This window comes from Oncorhynchus kisutch, linkage group LG13 (genome assembly GCF_002021735.2).
Source record: "Oncorhynchus kisutch isolate 150728-3 linkage group LG13, Okis_V2, whole genome shotgun sequence".
NCBI classification, from domain to species: Eukaryota; Metazoa; Chordata; class Actinopteri; order Salmoniformes; family Salmonidae; genus Oncorhynchus; species Oncorhynchus kisutch.
Window position 1 is genome coordinate 13,274,736 of NC_034186.2, and position 16,389 is coordinate 13,291,124.

The following is a 16,389-nucleotide window of genomic DNA, read 5'->3' on the forward strand; positions in this document are numbered from 1 at the left end:
TTTCTACAAGTACGGTGAGTCAACATGTTGTTTTTTCTATTTGAACACACACAAATCAGAACCACGGACAGCCACATCATATTTAGCTTACGTTGATAGGACTAAATTGTTATTGGTATCTTTTAGTTGTCACAGTATTAGACTAAAGCGTAGGTGATTTGATGTTGAAATGTTGCTGGAAGAGTGGAGGCAGCTCCTGTTTGCGACTTGCGGTAACTCTCAGGGGTTTTAAATCAATAGTTGTTTAGTAGTCGGAAACCCTAACTTGCTTGCATGCTGTAGGTCATGTAACGGTTTGTTAAATGCGATATGCCTTGTGGACTTCACCAGACAGAGATTTCTCTCTGGTTTTATGTTGAAAAAGGTGTAGTTGAATTTATTCTGCCACTGTGTCTTCTTATTGTCTCGGCCATAGGCCTATATTTCACGGTCACAAGGCATGTGAACTAACAGGTCACAGAACAAACAACGCAATTATCACAACACATATGGCTGTAATATGGCTTGGATTCCCCAGTGATTTTACCCACGCACTGCTACTGATACCGGAGAGGTCTCGAGATGGCTATGCATATTCATTACATGAGGCTAGTAGCATAGCATCTCTCTCCATTGAATACAGGCAGTTGACGTCAACAACCCTCATCGAATATATACAGTGCCTTGCGAAAGTATTCGGCCCCTTTGAACTTTGCGACCTTTTGCCACATTTCAGGCTTCAAACATAAAGATATAAAACTGTATTTTTTGGTGAAGAATCAACAACAAGTGGGACACAATCATGAAGTGGAACGACATTTATTGGATATTTAAAACTTTTTTAACAAATCAAAAACTGAAAAATTGGGCTTGCAAAATTATTCAGCCCCTTTACTTTCAGTGCAGCAAACTCTCCAGAAGTTCAGTGAGGATCTCTGAATGATCCAATGTTGACCTAAATGACTAATGATGATAAATACAATCCACCTGTGTGTAATCAAGTCTCCGTATAAATGCCCATGCACTGTGATAGTCTCAGAGGTCCGTTAAAAGGGCAGAGAGCATCATGAAGAACAAGGAACACACCAGGCAGGTCCGAGATACTGTTGTGAAGAAGTTTAAAGCCGGATTTGGATACAAAAAGATTTCCCAAGCTTTAAACATCCCAAGGAACACTGTGCAAGCGATAATATTGAAATGGAAGGAGTATCAGACCACTGCAAATCTACCAAGACCTGGCCGTCCCTCTAAACTTTCAGCTCATACAAGGAGAAGACTGATCAGAGATGCAGCCAAGAGGCTCATGATCACTCTGGATGAACTGCAGAGATCTACAGCTGAGGTGGGAGACTCTGTCCATAGGACAACAATCAGTCGTATATTGCACAAATCTGGCCTTTATGGAAGAGTGGCAAGAAGATATCCATAAAAAGTGTTGTTTAAAGTTTGCCACAAGCCACCTGGGAGACACACCAAACATGTGGAAGAAGGTGCTCTGGTCAGATGAAACCAAAATTTAACTTTTTGGCAACAATGCAAAACGTTATGTTTGGCGTAAAAGCAACACAGCTCATCACCCTGAACACACCATCCCCACTGTCAAACATGGTGGTGGCAGCATCATGGTTTGGGCCTGCTTTTCTTCAGCAGGGACAGGGAAGATTGTTAAAATTGATGGGAAGATGGATGGAGCCAAATACAGGACCATTCTGGAAGAAAACCTGATGGAGTCTGCAAAAGACCTGAGACTGGGACGTAGATTTGTCTTCCAACAAGACAATGATCCAAAACATAAAGCAAAATCTACAATGGAATGGTACAAAAATAAACATATCCAGGTGTTAATGGCCAAGTCAAAGTCCAGACCTGAATCCAATCGAGAATCTGTGGAAAGAACTGAAAACTACTGTTCACAAATGCTCTACATCCAACCTCACTGAGCTTGAGCTGTTTTGCAAGGAGGAATGGGGAAAAATGTCAGTCTCTCGATGTGCAAAACTGATAGAGACATACCCCAAGCGACTTACAGCTGTAATTGCAGCAAAAGGTGGCGCTACAAAGTATTAACTTAAGGGGGCTGAATAATTTTGCACACCCAATTTTTCAGTTTTTGATTTGTTAAAAAAGTTTGAAATATCCAATAAATGTCGTTCCACTTCATGATTGTGTCCCACTTTTTGTTGATTCTTCACAAAAAAATACAGTTTTATATCTTTATGTTTGAAGCCTGAAATGTGGCAAAAGGTCGCAAAGTTCAAGGGGGCCGAATACTTTCGCAAGGCACTGTATATATTTTTAAACAGATTACAATAATGTATCCACTAATCCAAAGAAAGGATAGGCGGGAGCTAGACAGACCATTCCACTTTGTGGACAATGACTCCCATTGGGTGGAGAGACATGCATCTTGTCAGTATATCCATAATCTTTGGCCCAGTTTTCCCTGTCACGCCGCCCCCTCTGATCTTATTTTGAGTTTCAGGGGACATGCTTGAATTAAGTCTATTTGTTTATAGGTAACCATGGAAACCCATATTCCATTAACCTCCCATCACAAAGAAAATACCAATGCATCCATTGGACATTAAAATATTGATTTAGTAAAATACTTAAAGTAAACAAAAACTACATAAAACAATTCATGATGTTTAAAACATTTCCTTAACTTTAAACAAAAGTATCTTAACTAAAAATAAAGCATTATGATAAAGAGTGGTAGCACATATTTTGCTTGTTTTTTTCTCATTTTGGATTAAATAATAAACTTTCAAGTCATAAAATGTAATGAAAAAAAGGTGCACACATGAAATATGTATACAGATTTGACACATCGTACATAGTAAGTTCCACTTTGTTAAACCCACTGATTGCGTAACAGGCTGCCTGTAAACGAATAAGACACTGGAATGATGTACCGACTTCGTAGTAACACTTGAGCTTTCCTTCTATGGGGAACACTGACTTTTCTCAAGACACTGACCATCAGTATTTACACATTAATAAATTAAGGTTGTGATCCTTCAATTCTCTTCATCTTCAAAGTTCAAGCTTGCGAAGACTCATTCTGCTGAAGGAATCTCTGGGGGGGGGGGGGCACATAGTGTAAAGTTAGTGGAATATGGGGAAACCGGATTGGACATGTATATCTATATATAACCTTCCACCCTGTAAAGACCCAGTGCAGACACGTTTACAGAGAAGGTTCCAATCACAGAATATCAAACTACCTGGTTAAGCTGTCCGTTTGCTGCATGTAACAGAAGCACAAGCAAAATATCATATTTACGTGTGTGGGGTGGGGATGGGGGGGGTGCATGAACAGTCAGAGAGAACACATGCAATATGACAAAATGCATATCATGAGAAAAAAGCTGCACACTGCTGGTGATAGTATCACTGCTCTTTACGTATCAGCCTCAAGGCCTTCGTCAGAGCTTTTGTATGCACATCACAAGAACACTCCAAAATAGACATTATGTTCCTGCTCATCTACACATGCACACTCACCTGTGAGAGTTGACCTGCAGCACGGGTTTATAAAGCTGGGGTATCTTTCTGCAGATGAGTGGTTGTAGCGCCTCCTTCAGGCGATGGTAGTTCCTCTCCAACTCCCTCTGGTACTCCTTCTGGTCTGGACCAATCAGACTCTTATTTTTACGCAGGGCATCTTCACACCTGGTGATGGAGGATAGGAGAGGTGTGAGCACTGCACTGCACTGCACTTCACTTCAACATGCCCTGCACATAAGTCTGAAGGAACATGGTGGAAGCAATTTTGTATGATTTTTTTTATTTGACATTCATTCACGCCCAAGAAATTGCGAGTCCATAATCGTACATTAAAAACACTGACTGTAAAGTAAGTGTAATTTACCTCTTGGTGAAGTCTTTGAAGCAGAGGCGTAGTTTGTTGTGGTGTCTGTAGAGTTTAGGATCACTGGGGATCTCTGACAGGAACACCTGGGCCACCTCCAGAGGTCCCTGGTTGACGGTAGTCCCCACTGACCCCTGCAGCACCATCTGCAGCATCTTGGCATCAGATGGGTCCTGGTGGGTAGCGAAGGCCAGCTCTCCGGTCTTCTTCTGCATATCCTCTATGGCCACCTCGATGGGCATAGAGATGATCTGACACAGGACCAGAGAGAGGAGATCAGACTATATTAGACAACTGATTATATACAATGTATAGTAACTAAGAAGTGTGTGTGTGTGCTGTGTGTCTTATGAATGTGTGTCTGTATGTTGATTCCTCTACAAGAGAGTAGTTTGCCTACGGATGATCCGTCTAGGAGTCAGGTTGTAGGTCATGTAGTAATGGTGTGTTGCCTGTGGCGCTGCACGCCAGTCAGATGAAACCCCCAGGGCCTCACCTCCTCTTTGTGGATGATGTTGATGCGGGTCTTGATGTAGGGAAAGGCGTGGGATGTGGTCAGGATGGTTTTGCGTTTGAACTGATCGTGCAGATCCCCGTGCGCCCGCCCGTCCAGTGTGAATGGTGTGCAGTAGACAAACCGCCGCAGGTTGTAGTTCTTGTCGAAGTAAGTGATGCGGTCCTTCATCTCGTATGTGTCGAAGTACGGCTCCACGTACGTGATCTGGACATAAGCCTGGACACACAGCAGTGACAACATGATGCTTTACCAACATGAACCAAAATACACAAATAATCAATTAATAACCCGTTAATAACCAAAAAGGCTATTTATTTGACCATGCTTTGATTGAATTCGTATTCAAATGAAGGGATCATTTGGAATCACATCTTTATCCACACGCCCCATCCAAACACACACCTTATTTGGGTCCTGTTTGCACTTGTCCACAGGATTGGAGTCCTTAATGACTTCCACCTGGTCTTCTCCATAGCGCTCGCCATAAAACCCCTAAGAGATCAAACACACAGAACACAAAGTCAACACAGCACACACACAGTGCTCCTCCGTTTCACATAGAAGAGATCATTCCTAAAGACGCACTCCTCCAAACTGCCATTTACCTCGAGTCGGTGTGAGATCTCAGCCAGCTTGGTGATGGCAGGCTCTTTGTATACAAACTCCTGCTCGTCCAAGTCCCCGAATTTAGAACCGTACAATCCTACTCTGAAGTACGTACCAAACATTCTCTTCCCATCCTGTCAGACAGAAAATATGGTTTTACTCTGTTCAGATATAATACGAGCACATTCATAGTACATGAAACATGTTGCTTAAACACAGAAAGTCATGGGAACTGTAAGGATGAGGCACAGTTGTAACTCTGGTGACAGAGTTTGATTATGTCAGAGCCTATTGATACATTAGAGTTGGAATCCATCCAACTTAGGGAAACCATAGAGTTCAACCATACAATTTAAAGTTCTCTCATCAGCAAACACTTAAATTGCAACACCAAATACAAACAGACATACGACCTACAGCATACATATACTGATGTAAATGTTTGAATAGATCAACACCCTTCAGAGGTACTATTTATAACCATGTTGACCAGTGATGTTATTTCTGATCAGATTGGAGTATGTGCAATGACCCATAAACTGTGTCTGTGTGTGTGTGTGTGTGTAAAGAGTGTCACTGTCTAAGGTCCCCATGGCCCAGAGCCCATCTGATGCACCTCTCACAAAGGCTCATGGGTAATCCTGACTCTGCACAAGAATAACTCAACCCATGAAGCATCAGGATGGAACCAGGTGTTGTTTAACCAAAGAGTACAGACTTCGCTGAGAAGTGGTTTATAATATAGAGAGTCGGCATAGACAGAGACTGGTGCTGAAAATGGGCATTCAAGAGGTAGAACCAGAAAAGAAACTCAGCTTGTAAACATGGAGTACATCCATATTATCCACGTGAGAGAGACATAGAATAGCAAAGGCAGGTTGACCTCAATGCCTGGAGATGTCCTGAGAGAGACGAGAGCAGCTAAGGCAGAAACCTGACAATGTCACCATTTAGAAGGCCAGGGATGGTGATGATGGACAGAGAAATGGACAAAGAGCCAAGGAAAAAGAAAGGAACGGGAGTCACGTGTCTAGCAGACAGAGCTCTGCCGTTCAGGATCAGGAAGGAGTGTAGCCGTGGTAAGGAAACAGGTGTGTCGTCGTGTGTGCGTGCGTGTGGCAGGTGTGTGAAGAGAAGGGGGAGGTTGGAGGACATATATGGCATCAAGTACACCGAAACGTTCCAGGACTGAGCTAAACCAGGTCAACAAAGCTGAAGGGTTCAGGCTCCCAATACTGCTCTTATTGCACAATTATTTACACAGCCTTACAGTAGCATAACACACTATATAGGTATACAGTACACAGTGAAATACATCTTCTTTGTTGATCAGTTGCACTGCCATGTGGCTCAGCTCTCGTCAGTGCATTGTTCATCGTAATACATTCCCCTTTCAAAAGTAACAGAAATTAAGTAACCCTCAGACTAGGAACTTACCACAACACACAATAAGTAAAGTGGGAAGGAAGGGTCGGCATGGCAACCGGGGAAATCAAAAGGAGAAAACAGAAGACATTTTAATCAGGATTCAGGTACTTCACTCGAGAAACTAACAGAAATAACAACATAAACCAAAATAAATAGAAATAACAGCAACCACCAAAGGAAAAACATATCATTCCTTTTGACTTTGAGAAAGAACAAACTCAAGAGACAAACTCAACATGGAAGAGCCATCACATGCAACGAAGAGAAACAAGAGAAAGAGAGAGAGCGAAGGCAGACGTAGTGAAGAGGTGAGTTCCACAGCCCCTAGAAACACACTATTCATGGGGCTGTCCTCCCAGTGCTTTAGTTTCCTCAGTGAAGAATAAGGAGGAGTGCTCTGTCCTTATCATGCAACAGACCAGGTTAATATCAGTTAGCAGAAGACCAGCCGTATGAATGAGAGAACTCAGGGGTCGATTTAGTTAGTCTTTTTCAAATAAAAGGGGGGAAAAAATGTACTAATCAAAATTAGGGTGGGACAAATGAAACAATCCAGATTAATTTGAATTGCACCCTCCTGAAGAAATGGACTGGATCCAAGAATGTGGATCCAGTCCGAACTGCATACGGTAATAGTTGGTGATTTTGTTGTTCATTTGTTTGTGTGAGTGTGTATTGAGAGAACAACCTGGGGAGTGTATCTTTTGCATGAATATTTGACTAAAATCGAACCCTGTGGCTGGAGATGAGATGAGCGAGCAGATGACCAGTTTGTCGTTGATGAGAGAGATGGTCTGAAAAGGCAGGTGTGCAAACAGGTGAATCATTCATTCACCAACACTTGTCATTAGTGTCACACTGGGGCTCCCATGCATGGCCTGCCAAAACAGTCACGTTAAAACAACCTCCTCTTCCACAGAAAGAGAGAACGAGGAGAATGAGGAGGAGTAAGGGGGGGGGGGGGGGGGGGTGCTGCCCATAACATGGCATCAGCAGTCCCACAGTTGGTTGAATGGACGGAGGGACAGCATCCAGTCCAGGCAGGTAGATGTTAATGGATGGTACAGTTTAAAGTAACAGCTGAGAGCAACAACGCCCAGGACTAGCAGATAACTGATATGAAGTAGCCAAGCAGGAACCATGACTTAGTGGCCGACCTACCTCCCAGCCAGTGCTCTGTGGTGACAAAGAGAACACAGGACAATAAAAAAAAAACACACGTTTAGTCACGTTGGTACAGTGCAGCCCCCACCCCTGGCCACGAGAGGAACTACACCTCATGGCCAACAGCACACAGCCAGGAGTTGTGGCTAGATAGAGTACAACTACGGACCAACAGTTGCATGTTCGAGTGGCGTCGGGGACAACTGTGGCATTTTAGCTAACCTTAACCTAATTCTCGTACTCCCTCTAGCATAAAACACAGCCAGGGGAGTCTCAGGTTTTAATATCCTATCCTTGTGGGACAGGCCATACTGTACTGCTATAGTCACTCCCATGTAGACTGCATTTAAATGAAAAGACACTTTAAAAGCTATCCGTAGAACAGGGAAGGAAGGTTCTCTTCCTGAATTCCCAGGGGGAAATAAAAAGTTCCATTGGGATAAACAGCAAATAATTGTTTTCAGAAAAACATGTAATGCAAAGCAGTTCAGGTCATTGGTAAATGTGTGTTTATGTGCATATGAACAGTGTGCGGGTTTAAAAAAAAAATTAAAAACATTTTACCTTTATTTTACTAGGCAAGTCAGTTAAGAACAAATTCTTATTTTCAATGACGGCCTAGGAACAGTGGGTTAACTGCCTGTTCAGGGGCAGAACGACAGATTTGTACCTTGTCAGCTCGGGGATTCAAACTTGCAACCTTTCGGTTACTAGTCCAACGCTCTAACCACTAGGCAACCCTGTATATAAGTGTGTTGTGTGAATTCATGTTTGTCTGTGGGTGTATGAGACCTCTATATATATATATAATAAATTGTGTGTGTGAGAGTACGAATGTATGTGAGTGGGTTTTGTGACTGTGTCTGTCTGGAAGTGTACATATTTGGCATGTCCTTTTCAGCATGCCACCCACAGACAATGGGTTCCTGCTCCTAACACACACACGCTACAGTAGTCACAGTACATAACAAAGTCCTGTTTCGCTGTCTGAAACACACGGTCCCAGAATCCCAGATAGACACGTGGCATCCAGGATAGACAGGAAGTCCTCCACAACCTCCACATTGAGGTAGGGCACATAAGTGTTTGGTGTCGGTCTGTTCTCTATACCTACAGTATGTACAGGAGATAGATAAAACATGCGGAATTACCTGGTGTACGATTTTGCCAAAGGCTTCCTGTAGTTTACCATGTATGGTGGCCAGCTTCTTGGCGTCCCGGCTGGCCTCGTGAATGGGGATCAGTACCTTGTACACCTCGTTCACCGCCTCGTACATACCAGCCTGGGGGAGGGGGGGGGGGGTTGTCTTATTCACACTGCACAGTTTTAAAGTTAAATAATATACTGAGATTGGTGGTGTTGAGGTTAAACATTTGACTGGGATTGAAAGAAACGTGTGAATTTGTCATAGCAGGTTTGTGATGTGATTCAAATGTAGGTTTAATCATCTGCCCATCCATAATCATCACAGCTACTCACCATGGAGAAGGAGGAAGCAGCCTGGTCCAGCAGCCCCACCAGGCCAGCCTCAGTGAAGTATTTCCCAGAGCAGATACCCTCTTCATCAGGAGACACCACGTCATCAGATACTGCTGACTCCTCAAGCACGTTGGAAGAGATGTTCTGATGCAGAGAGACAAGTTAGACATGATCATTCATTATTTAGACATAATACTGTAATGGGTTCATCATGGTATTAATGTTCTTTACAACATTTCACTCTGTATATTCAATTCATTAGTTGAGTCAGTTGCAATGGCACTCAGCTAGGATGAAACCTGCAGTGCTACATCTCTCCAGGTGAAGGTTAAAGGATGACTGCCTGGTCCAAACAAAAGTACCCACATCTACACAATCCTAAAATAGTCCTCTCCCTTGGCCTGACCTGGAAGGTGACACAGCCGACCGGCAGGTACTTGCGGTCCTCCAGCATGCTGAGGTATTCTGCCACCAGAGCGGCGCTGTGCACCAGACACTGGGCTGCCTCCGCGTGATTGGTCCTCTCAGAGTGTTTACCCGCCATGTTCTGCAGCCACGTCAGACGCAGGTCTGGAGACGTCTGGTAACCCTTAGCGATCCTGGACACAGAAACACACTCAAGGAAAGCCCTCTCTCTCTCGGTGTGTGTGTGTGTGTGTGTGTGTGTGTGTGTGTGTGTGTGTGTGTGTGGTCCATACCTGTACATGAGGTCTATGAGCATCTCTGGGTCCTCCTGGTGCTCCTTCATCTTGACTGTATCAGACAGGATCATGTGGAGGTTGAACACCAGGTCCTGAACCTAGAATACAGATTAAGACATGAAGCATGATTAATAAGATGGCAGCATCTGACATGATTGGATAAGGTACTTCCTGTCATATCATCCATTTTCTGGGAGGTCTGACAAATTTTCATAGTTTTTCATGGAGTTGTATATTGAACAAGTAGTGCTTTAGTATATTGAACAAGTAGTCCTAATGTTCTGTACTACAATAACAAAAGGCTTAACGTCAGTCATCTATTGGTACCAGTATATCTCCGTAGTGTTACCTGATCAGGGAAGGTGGTCTCCCGGAGTTCCAGATCTTCCTCTCCGTAGGTCAGGATGGTCTTCAGGGAACGTCGGAGGAACTCCTCGTTGAAGTTCTGAGACGTTCCCACCAGGGAGGACAGGGACATGGTCACCTGCATCTTGACACGTGCAAAATTCTACAGATGGAGAAGGGACAGTCGGAGTGAGAACATTGAACAGGTACAGTCACCTGACCTGAAAAGGAGGAACCTGTGAGGAGAATCAATAGTTATAATGAAAATAGGAACGTAGTTGGCTCTATGTAGACAGTCCTCTATGTATGCAGCTGGCTTTATGTAGACAGTCCTCTATGTAAGTAGTTGGCTCTATGTAGACAGTCCTCTATGTAGCTGGCTCTGTGTAGACAGTCCTCTATGTATGTAGCTGGCTCTATGTAGACAGTCCTCTATGTATGCAGCTGGCTCTATGTAGACAGTCCTCTATGTAAGTAGCTGGCTCTATGTAGACAGTCCTCTATGTAAGTAGCTGGCTCTATGTAGACAGTCCTCTATGTATGTAGCTGGCTCTATGTAGACAGTCCTCTATGTAAGTAGCTGGCTCTATGTAGACAGTCCTCTATGTAAGTAGCTGGCTCTATGTAGACAGTCCTCTATGTATGTAGCTAGCTCTATGTAGACAGTCCTCTATGTAAGTAGCTGGCTCTATGTAGACAGTCCTCTATGTATGTAGCTGGCTCTATGTAGACAGTCCTCTATGTATGTAGCTGGCTCTATGTAGACAGTCCTATGTAGCTGGCTCTATGTAGACAGTCCTCTATGTATGTAGCTGGCTCTATGTAGACAGTCCTCTAAGTATCCGTGTTTGTTGTGTGTTGTCCTGATGGTGTACTCACGTTGCCGATCTCAAAGTTCTGCCTCATGAGCAGGTAGAGTGAAGCGGAGGCGTGGGCTCGGATGGTGCCGATACTGCTGCTACAGTTCCTCAGCAGACGCAGACACAGGTCAGCACACTGCTCTGTTTCCTCCTCAAACAGCAGTTCGGGGAACTACACATGCACGCACAGACAAATGTACATAAGTATGACACAGGACAGACAAAGATATAAACAGACATTACAGTATGCAGATATTTTACAAATTCATTTCACAAAATCCCAGGAAAGCGCAACACGTCTAAGGATAAGGTGATTGTACACAGCTACTTATCTGACCTTTGAGACGAGAGCCCTCTGTGTAGCAAAGCAGTGCTGCAGGTAGAGGGCACTCTGGTTACAGGCCATGCTGTGGAGGAGCACCTTCAACACTCCACCCAGGATACTCTCCTTAGACTCTGTCACAGACACCGTCTATACAGACACATACGCACATATATTAATAAACCAAATCAATCAATCATTATTGTCTCCAGAATGGACATTTTGCCTAAATTGTCTCAAATGTTCAACCCGAATGTTGTGTGTCTAGGTCTTTCTACCTGAACGATGATCTCCAGAGTGTCCAGAATGATCAGGTTTGCCTCGGTTGCCAGGTTACCATCAATAAGTGCTTCGTGCTCCAGCTCCGCTCTGGTTCTGTCACAGGAAACAGGAAGTGATAGATGTTCAGACACTTTCCAAGATGGCCGCCAGCCAGCTCCGTATTCACAATGTCCCCTTGAATGACACAGCACTCATGCCAGTCAGTCACATTCAAGCCATTGCACATAGAAAGGAGCTCTTCCATGTGCAAAGTACTGTAGGGGGCTTGGGATGGATGGATGGAGGGGTTGAGGAGTCGAATGAGGGTGGGGGGGGGGGTTATGATTATGTTGATACAGTTGATAATGATGAGGAGTTACACACCTAACAACTAAAGGCTCCTGGGTTTGGGTTTTGGTTCGACTCCCTGGGTTGCGTAGTAGGACGCTGTCTCTAAACCTGCACAGTACTCACACGGTTCACCACAGAGTCCACAGTACTCACACGGTTCACCACAGAGTCCACAGTACACGGTTCACCAGTGTCCACAGTACACGGTACTCACACGGTTCACCACAGAGTCCACAGTACACGGTACTCACACGGTTCACCACAGAGTCCACAGTACACTGTTCACCAGTGTCTACAGTACACGGTACTCACACGGTTCACCACAGAGTCCACAGTACACGGTACTCAAACGGTTCACCACAGAGTCCACAGTACACGGTTCACCAGTGTCCACAGTACACGGTACTCACACGGTTCACCACAGAGTCCACAGTACACTGTACTCAAACGGTTCACCACAGAGTCCACAGTACACGGTTCACCAGTGTCCACAGTACACGGTACTCACACGGTTCACCACAGAGTCCACAGTACACGGTAGCTACACACTGCATGAAATGGCATAGCTAGCACACAGAGAGGAGAGCAGGGCCCAAACGCACCTCCATCCCTTGCCCCACCAGGGTGGGAGAGAGATAGGCAGCAGAGGGGTAAGGCCGGAGGGGGGTTAGGGCCGGGGGGCACCGGGGGAGAGGGGTAAGGGTAGAGGGGCCACACCAATAGAAGTATACTTTGACCACTTCTCTGTAGTATCTGTATCTTAGTTGACTAATGACATCAGTAGTACAAAACGGGTCTGTTTCAGAAGAGACTTCATTTTAAAAGGGGAAAGTACACATGGTGTACAATCTACCCTTTTCTACTGTGTGAATTGTCACAGACTCTAATCATCAGATCATTGAGAACAACTTCACTAACTCTACCAGCTGCGTCAGAATCACATTAATTTCACCCATCTAACCCCAGAATAGGGAAGACAGACACATCAGTCAGGATCCAAAGGAGAAGCACGGCACACTGGTTAAAAGCACAGCAGGCGCACAGCAGGCCCACTGCAGGCACCAGACAGACAAACACCTCAAGCACCTTTACAGGAGAGGTCAGGGTACGGAGGTAATGGGTCAGGGTTCAGGTCACTGAAGCAGCAGGAGGAACTCAAAGCACTGCAGCACACTGACTTCAGGTTGACACCATTCAATACAATACAATACCTGAGTGATCTGTGGCTCCTACAGAGACACAGCACAGAGAACATATGGAGGAATGAGTTAACAGCACAAATCAAATCACACAGAGACAGAAGAAAAGGCACAGGTGTCTGACAATAATCAACCAAATACAATAGGACCCATTAGCATGCATTCTGTTGTAGAATCAGGACTCCAAAAAAGATGCTCTCTCTCTGTGTGTGGGCTTGTTCATTTCAATCAGATTCTCGTTTCTTCTAAGAACCTCACTATAGGGCCTGAGTGGATTGTGAGATGGCGACGTATGCATTATCTTGGCCAGAAATGATCATCAGTGTATTGTGACGTCTTGACTTTGACTACATGATGCTGACCAATAGCAGCCTAAACACGTAGACCTTTCTCAAACTCGCACACAGTAAAAAGGTAAGCATACTTGTCCATCCTCTCGCTGTTCTGGCGCCAGTGTGTCATGTCTTTCCTCCAGCGTAGGTTCTCCTGGCTGCCAAAGGCACTGCCTGATGGACTCCTCTCTGCAGGAGGGGGAATAGGAGAAAGGAAGAGCAAGGTGGAGGGAGAGGAGAAAGAGAAAGTGGAAGGAGAGGGAGGGAAAGGGCAAGATAAGTTAAGGGGAGAGAGATGGAATGGTCATTTTAAGATCACTTTTCCCCACACGTGTGCGCGCTCCGTGTTACCTAGTGTACCCAGCTGTCCCCTGCTGCGACGGACCATCTCCTGCCGTGCCCCGATACTCCCCAGTATGGCCTCCTCCAGCTTGACCTTCATGTCCTTGGACTTCTTGAAGGTTAGGCTGTTCATGCGCTCAAAGGCCTTCTTCCCCTGCATGGTGAACACAACATGGGCCTTTTTCCATGACGAGGATAGAGAAAAGTTAGGGTTACTGCACCACACCACCAAAATAAGAGAGAGGTAAGATGGATCAGAAAAGACAAGAGTAGGTGGAACACTGATGTGGAGTAGTACAGAGGAATGAAGACAAGAGTAGGTGGAACACTGATGTGGAGTAGTACAGAGGAATGAAGACAAGAGTAGGTGGAACACTGATGTGGAGTAGTACAGAGGAAAGACAGCTCTCATATTTCAATTGAACCATTTGAAAGTAGTTTCTTTCCATCCAGTCTCATCCAGGGATGAAATAAAGGACTGTCGGTGAGGCACTACACTTGACGTGCTTCTACGGAACTGAGGCATTACACCAGTACTACAAATGACATGAACAAAGTACAACATGAGTTCTGTTGTTGTGCTCCAGGTGCAACGTTACCTTGTACTCGAAGCAGGAGACACATAGGTAGAGCATGTCCAGCAGACGATTGAGCTGGGAGACAGACAGGTCAGAGAACCACTTCTGTAGGACACACTCATCAGCATTCTTCAGAACCCACAACAGACAGATCAACAGGCTGCGGCTGGACTCTGCTGAGAAGGTGCCATGCTGACGACTGGCCTGGTGGGGGTATTGAGAGAGAGAGAAAAAAGAAAAGTGAAAAAAATTTAGAAAATAAACGAGAGACTCAGGAAGAGGAAACGGGGAGAAAGTTGGAACAAGGAGGAAGGGATGAAAGAGAGTTACCTGTGGGTTGAGCAGGAAGCTGCTGGGACGAGATATCGGAGCGGAAGTCCCTGCTATTGCCATGGCAACAGTCTGACTGATCATGCTGTTGCCGTCCTCTCCAGACTCGTCCCCCCCGGCCCCACCCGCGGCACCCTGAGCACCCCCGGGACGACCCCACTGGTTATGGGACTCTAGAGGAGAGAAACCAATCAGAATCAACCAGCACAAAACAAAATCACTATTGGGACTAGCACTTTAGACTCGCAGACACTGTTTAATGTTTTTCAATGTGCTTTTCCTGAGAAGCACCTGAACCAGTGTGATGTCCATAGATTTGTAAAACCATTTAATCTTCCTTTAAATATTAACCACACAGACCATTCAAGTCTGGACAAACTCCACATAACCATTGCCTAACCCTGGAGGGTTGGGACACAGAGGGCTACATTTAGTATGTAGACTTGCCTGTGAAATCGTGAAGCTGGGGAAGTGTTTCCATGACGATGCCAATGAGCGGCAGGTAGAGCGTGGCGACGCGGGCCTTGACCTCGGGGTCAGCGTAGCGGGGGTCGGAGTCATGGCTGGACAGCAGGTTATGTACCACACTGACCACCTTCTTATGTAAGCCAAACATCCTACAGTACAGAGAGAGAGCGGGTGGGAGGGAGGGGGGGAGGAGGGTTTAAAATAACCTGTCTCAATAATAGTCCCTTTCAAACTATTTTTGTGAACTCAGTGAGGTTCGTAAAAATGTTGGTGCAGTGTGAACTAGGGCTGTGGCGGTCATGAAAATGTCAGCCGGTGATTGTCAAGCAAATATTGACAGTTTATTAACGTAAAGACATTAAGCATCTCCTGGCTTCCACACATAGCACACAAGCCACTGATGCAGACTTTGGAACATCTACATAAATACATTTAAAAAATATATATATATATAATAAATCCATGTAATTTAGCCTACACCATCACAATAAATCCATTATTTATTTCAGACAGGTCTATAGAAACATGATATGAAGAGAATGTAGTCTATTTTAGAAGAACAGAATAGCATAATCTGCGTTGTTCTGATCTGACTATGCCAAATGGCTGTGGGCAACACTAGTTCATTTAGCAGACAAGATTTTCTTAGTATTCCATGGCATTATTTTATAGTAAGAACACAATTGAACATAGCTGAATAAAATAAAGGATATTTTCTCCAAACGATTTGAGGTGATGATCGGTGAACAAAGAAACAGGTACTCCAATATGCTTCATTTAGAATTATTTATGTAACTTTAGTTGTGACACAAATGTTGGGCTATATGGTTAGATAATATGACAAGAACTTGATAATACCTCGAATCTCCCAGCGGCATCCCCTTTGTGTGCCGGTAATGCACCCAAACATTCCCATCTCCCGGCTGTGTGCTCCGAAGCACCTCTCACTCACATGGCTCTCAGTCACATGATCGGGTCTTTATCACAGGCTACAAGCGAAGACAGACACATCGGGGACGCAACTGCGCATCCTTATCCAATTCCGAGGTGCATATTTAAGATATTGGAAGAACTGGCCACATTTACTTTTCGTCAGCCAACAAGATGAGTAGCTCTAATGAACAGCAAAAGCACTAGCCTATGTCAATCTACTATACCCCATAATACAAGAGTTGACCCATTCTAGTCGGTGAGAGAAATAAATATTCCAAACATAGTCTGGGACAGTTGTGGGATACGACAGATCCCAAAT

At 44.7% G+C, this 16,389-nt stretch overlaps 1 protein-coding gene across 19 annotated transcripts in view; it reads right to left on the minus strand.

The window, feature by feature from the left end:
• Positions 1-2,556: 2,556 nt before the first annotated feature.
• Positions 2,557-16,389, minus strand: part of dock7 (dedicator of cytokinesis 7) — a 65,331-nt gene continuing 51,498 nt past the window's right edge. For 3 of the 19 annotated variants that reach the window (XM_031785617.1, XM_031785614.1, XM_031785606.1), the window contains 21 exons: positions 15,117-15,286; positions 14,670-14,842; positions 14,361-14,543; positions 13,771-13,939; positions 13,512-13,608; positions 13,100-13,117; positions 11,555-11,651; positions 11,292-11,426; positions 10,974-11,126; positions 10,099-10,257; positions 9,747-9,847; positions 9,455-9,647; positions 9,049-9,192; positions 8,720-8,851; positions 7,566-7,580; positions 4,976-5,101; positions 4,773-4,862; positions 4,350-4,586; positions 3,854-4,104; positions 3,487-3,654; positions 2,557-3,058 (listed from right to left, as the gene is read on the minus strand). In XM_031785617.1, the coding sequence (XP_031641477.1) occupies positions 3,016-3,058; positions 3,487-3,654; positions 3,854-4,104; positions 4,350-4,586; positions 4,773-4,862; positions 4,976-5,101; positions 7,566-7,580; positions 8,720-8,851; positions 9,049-9,192; positions 9,455-9,647; positions 9,747-9,847; positions 10,099-10,257; positions 10,974-11,126; positions 11,292-11,426; positions 11,555-11,651; positions 13,100-13,117; positions 13,512-13,608; positions 13,771-13,939; positions 14,361-14,543; positions 14,670-14,842; positions 15,117-15,286 (2,854 nt within the window). In that variant the 3' untranslated portion in view covers positions 2,557-3,015. Of the gene's footprint in view, positions 3,059-3,206; positions 3,227-3,486; positions 3,655-3,853; positions 4,105-4,349; positions 4,587-4,772; positions 4,863-4,975; positions 5,111-6,413; positions 7,581-8,719; positions 8,852-9,048; positions 9,193-9,454; positions 9,648-9,746; positions 9,848-10,098; positions 10,258-10,973; positions 11,127-11,291; positions 11,427-11,554; positions 11,652-13,099; positions 13,118-13,511; positions 13,609-13,770; positions 13,940-14,360; positions 14,544-14,669; positions 14,843-15,116; positions 15,287-16,389 lie in introns of all 19 variants that reach the window. The other 16 variants (XM_031785623.1, XM_031785621.1, XM_031785619.1 and 13 more) reach the window with 11 other exon arrangements.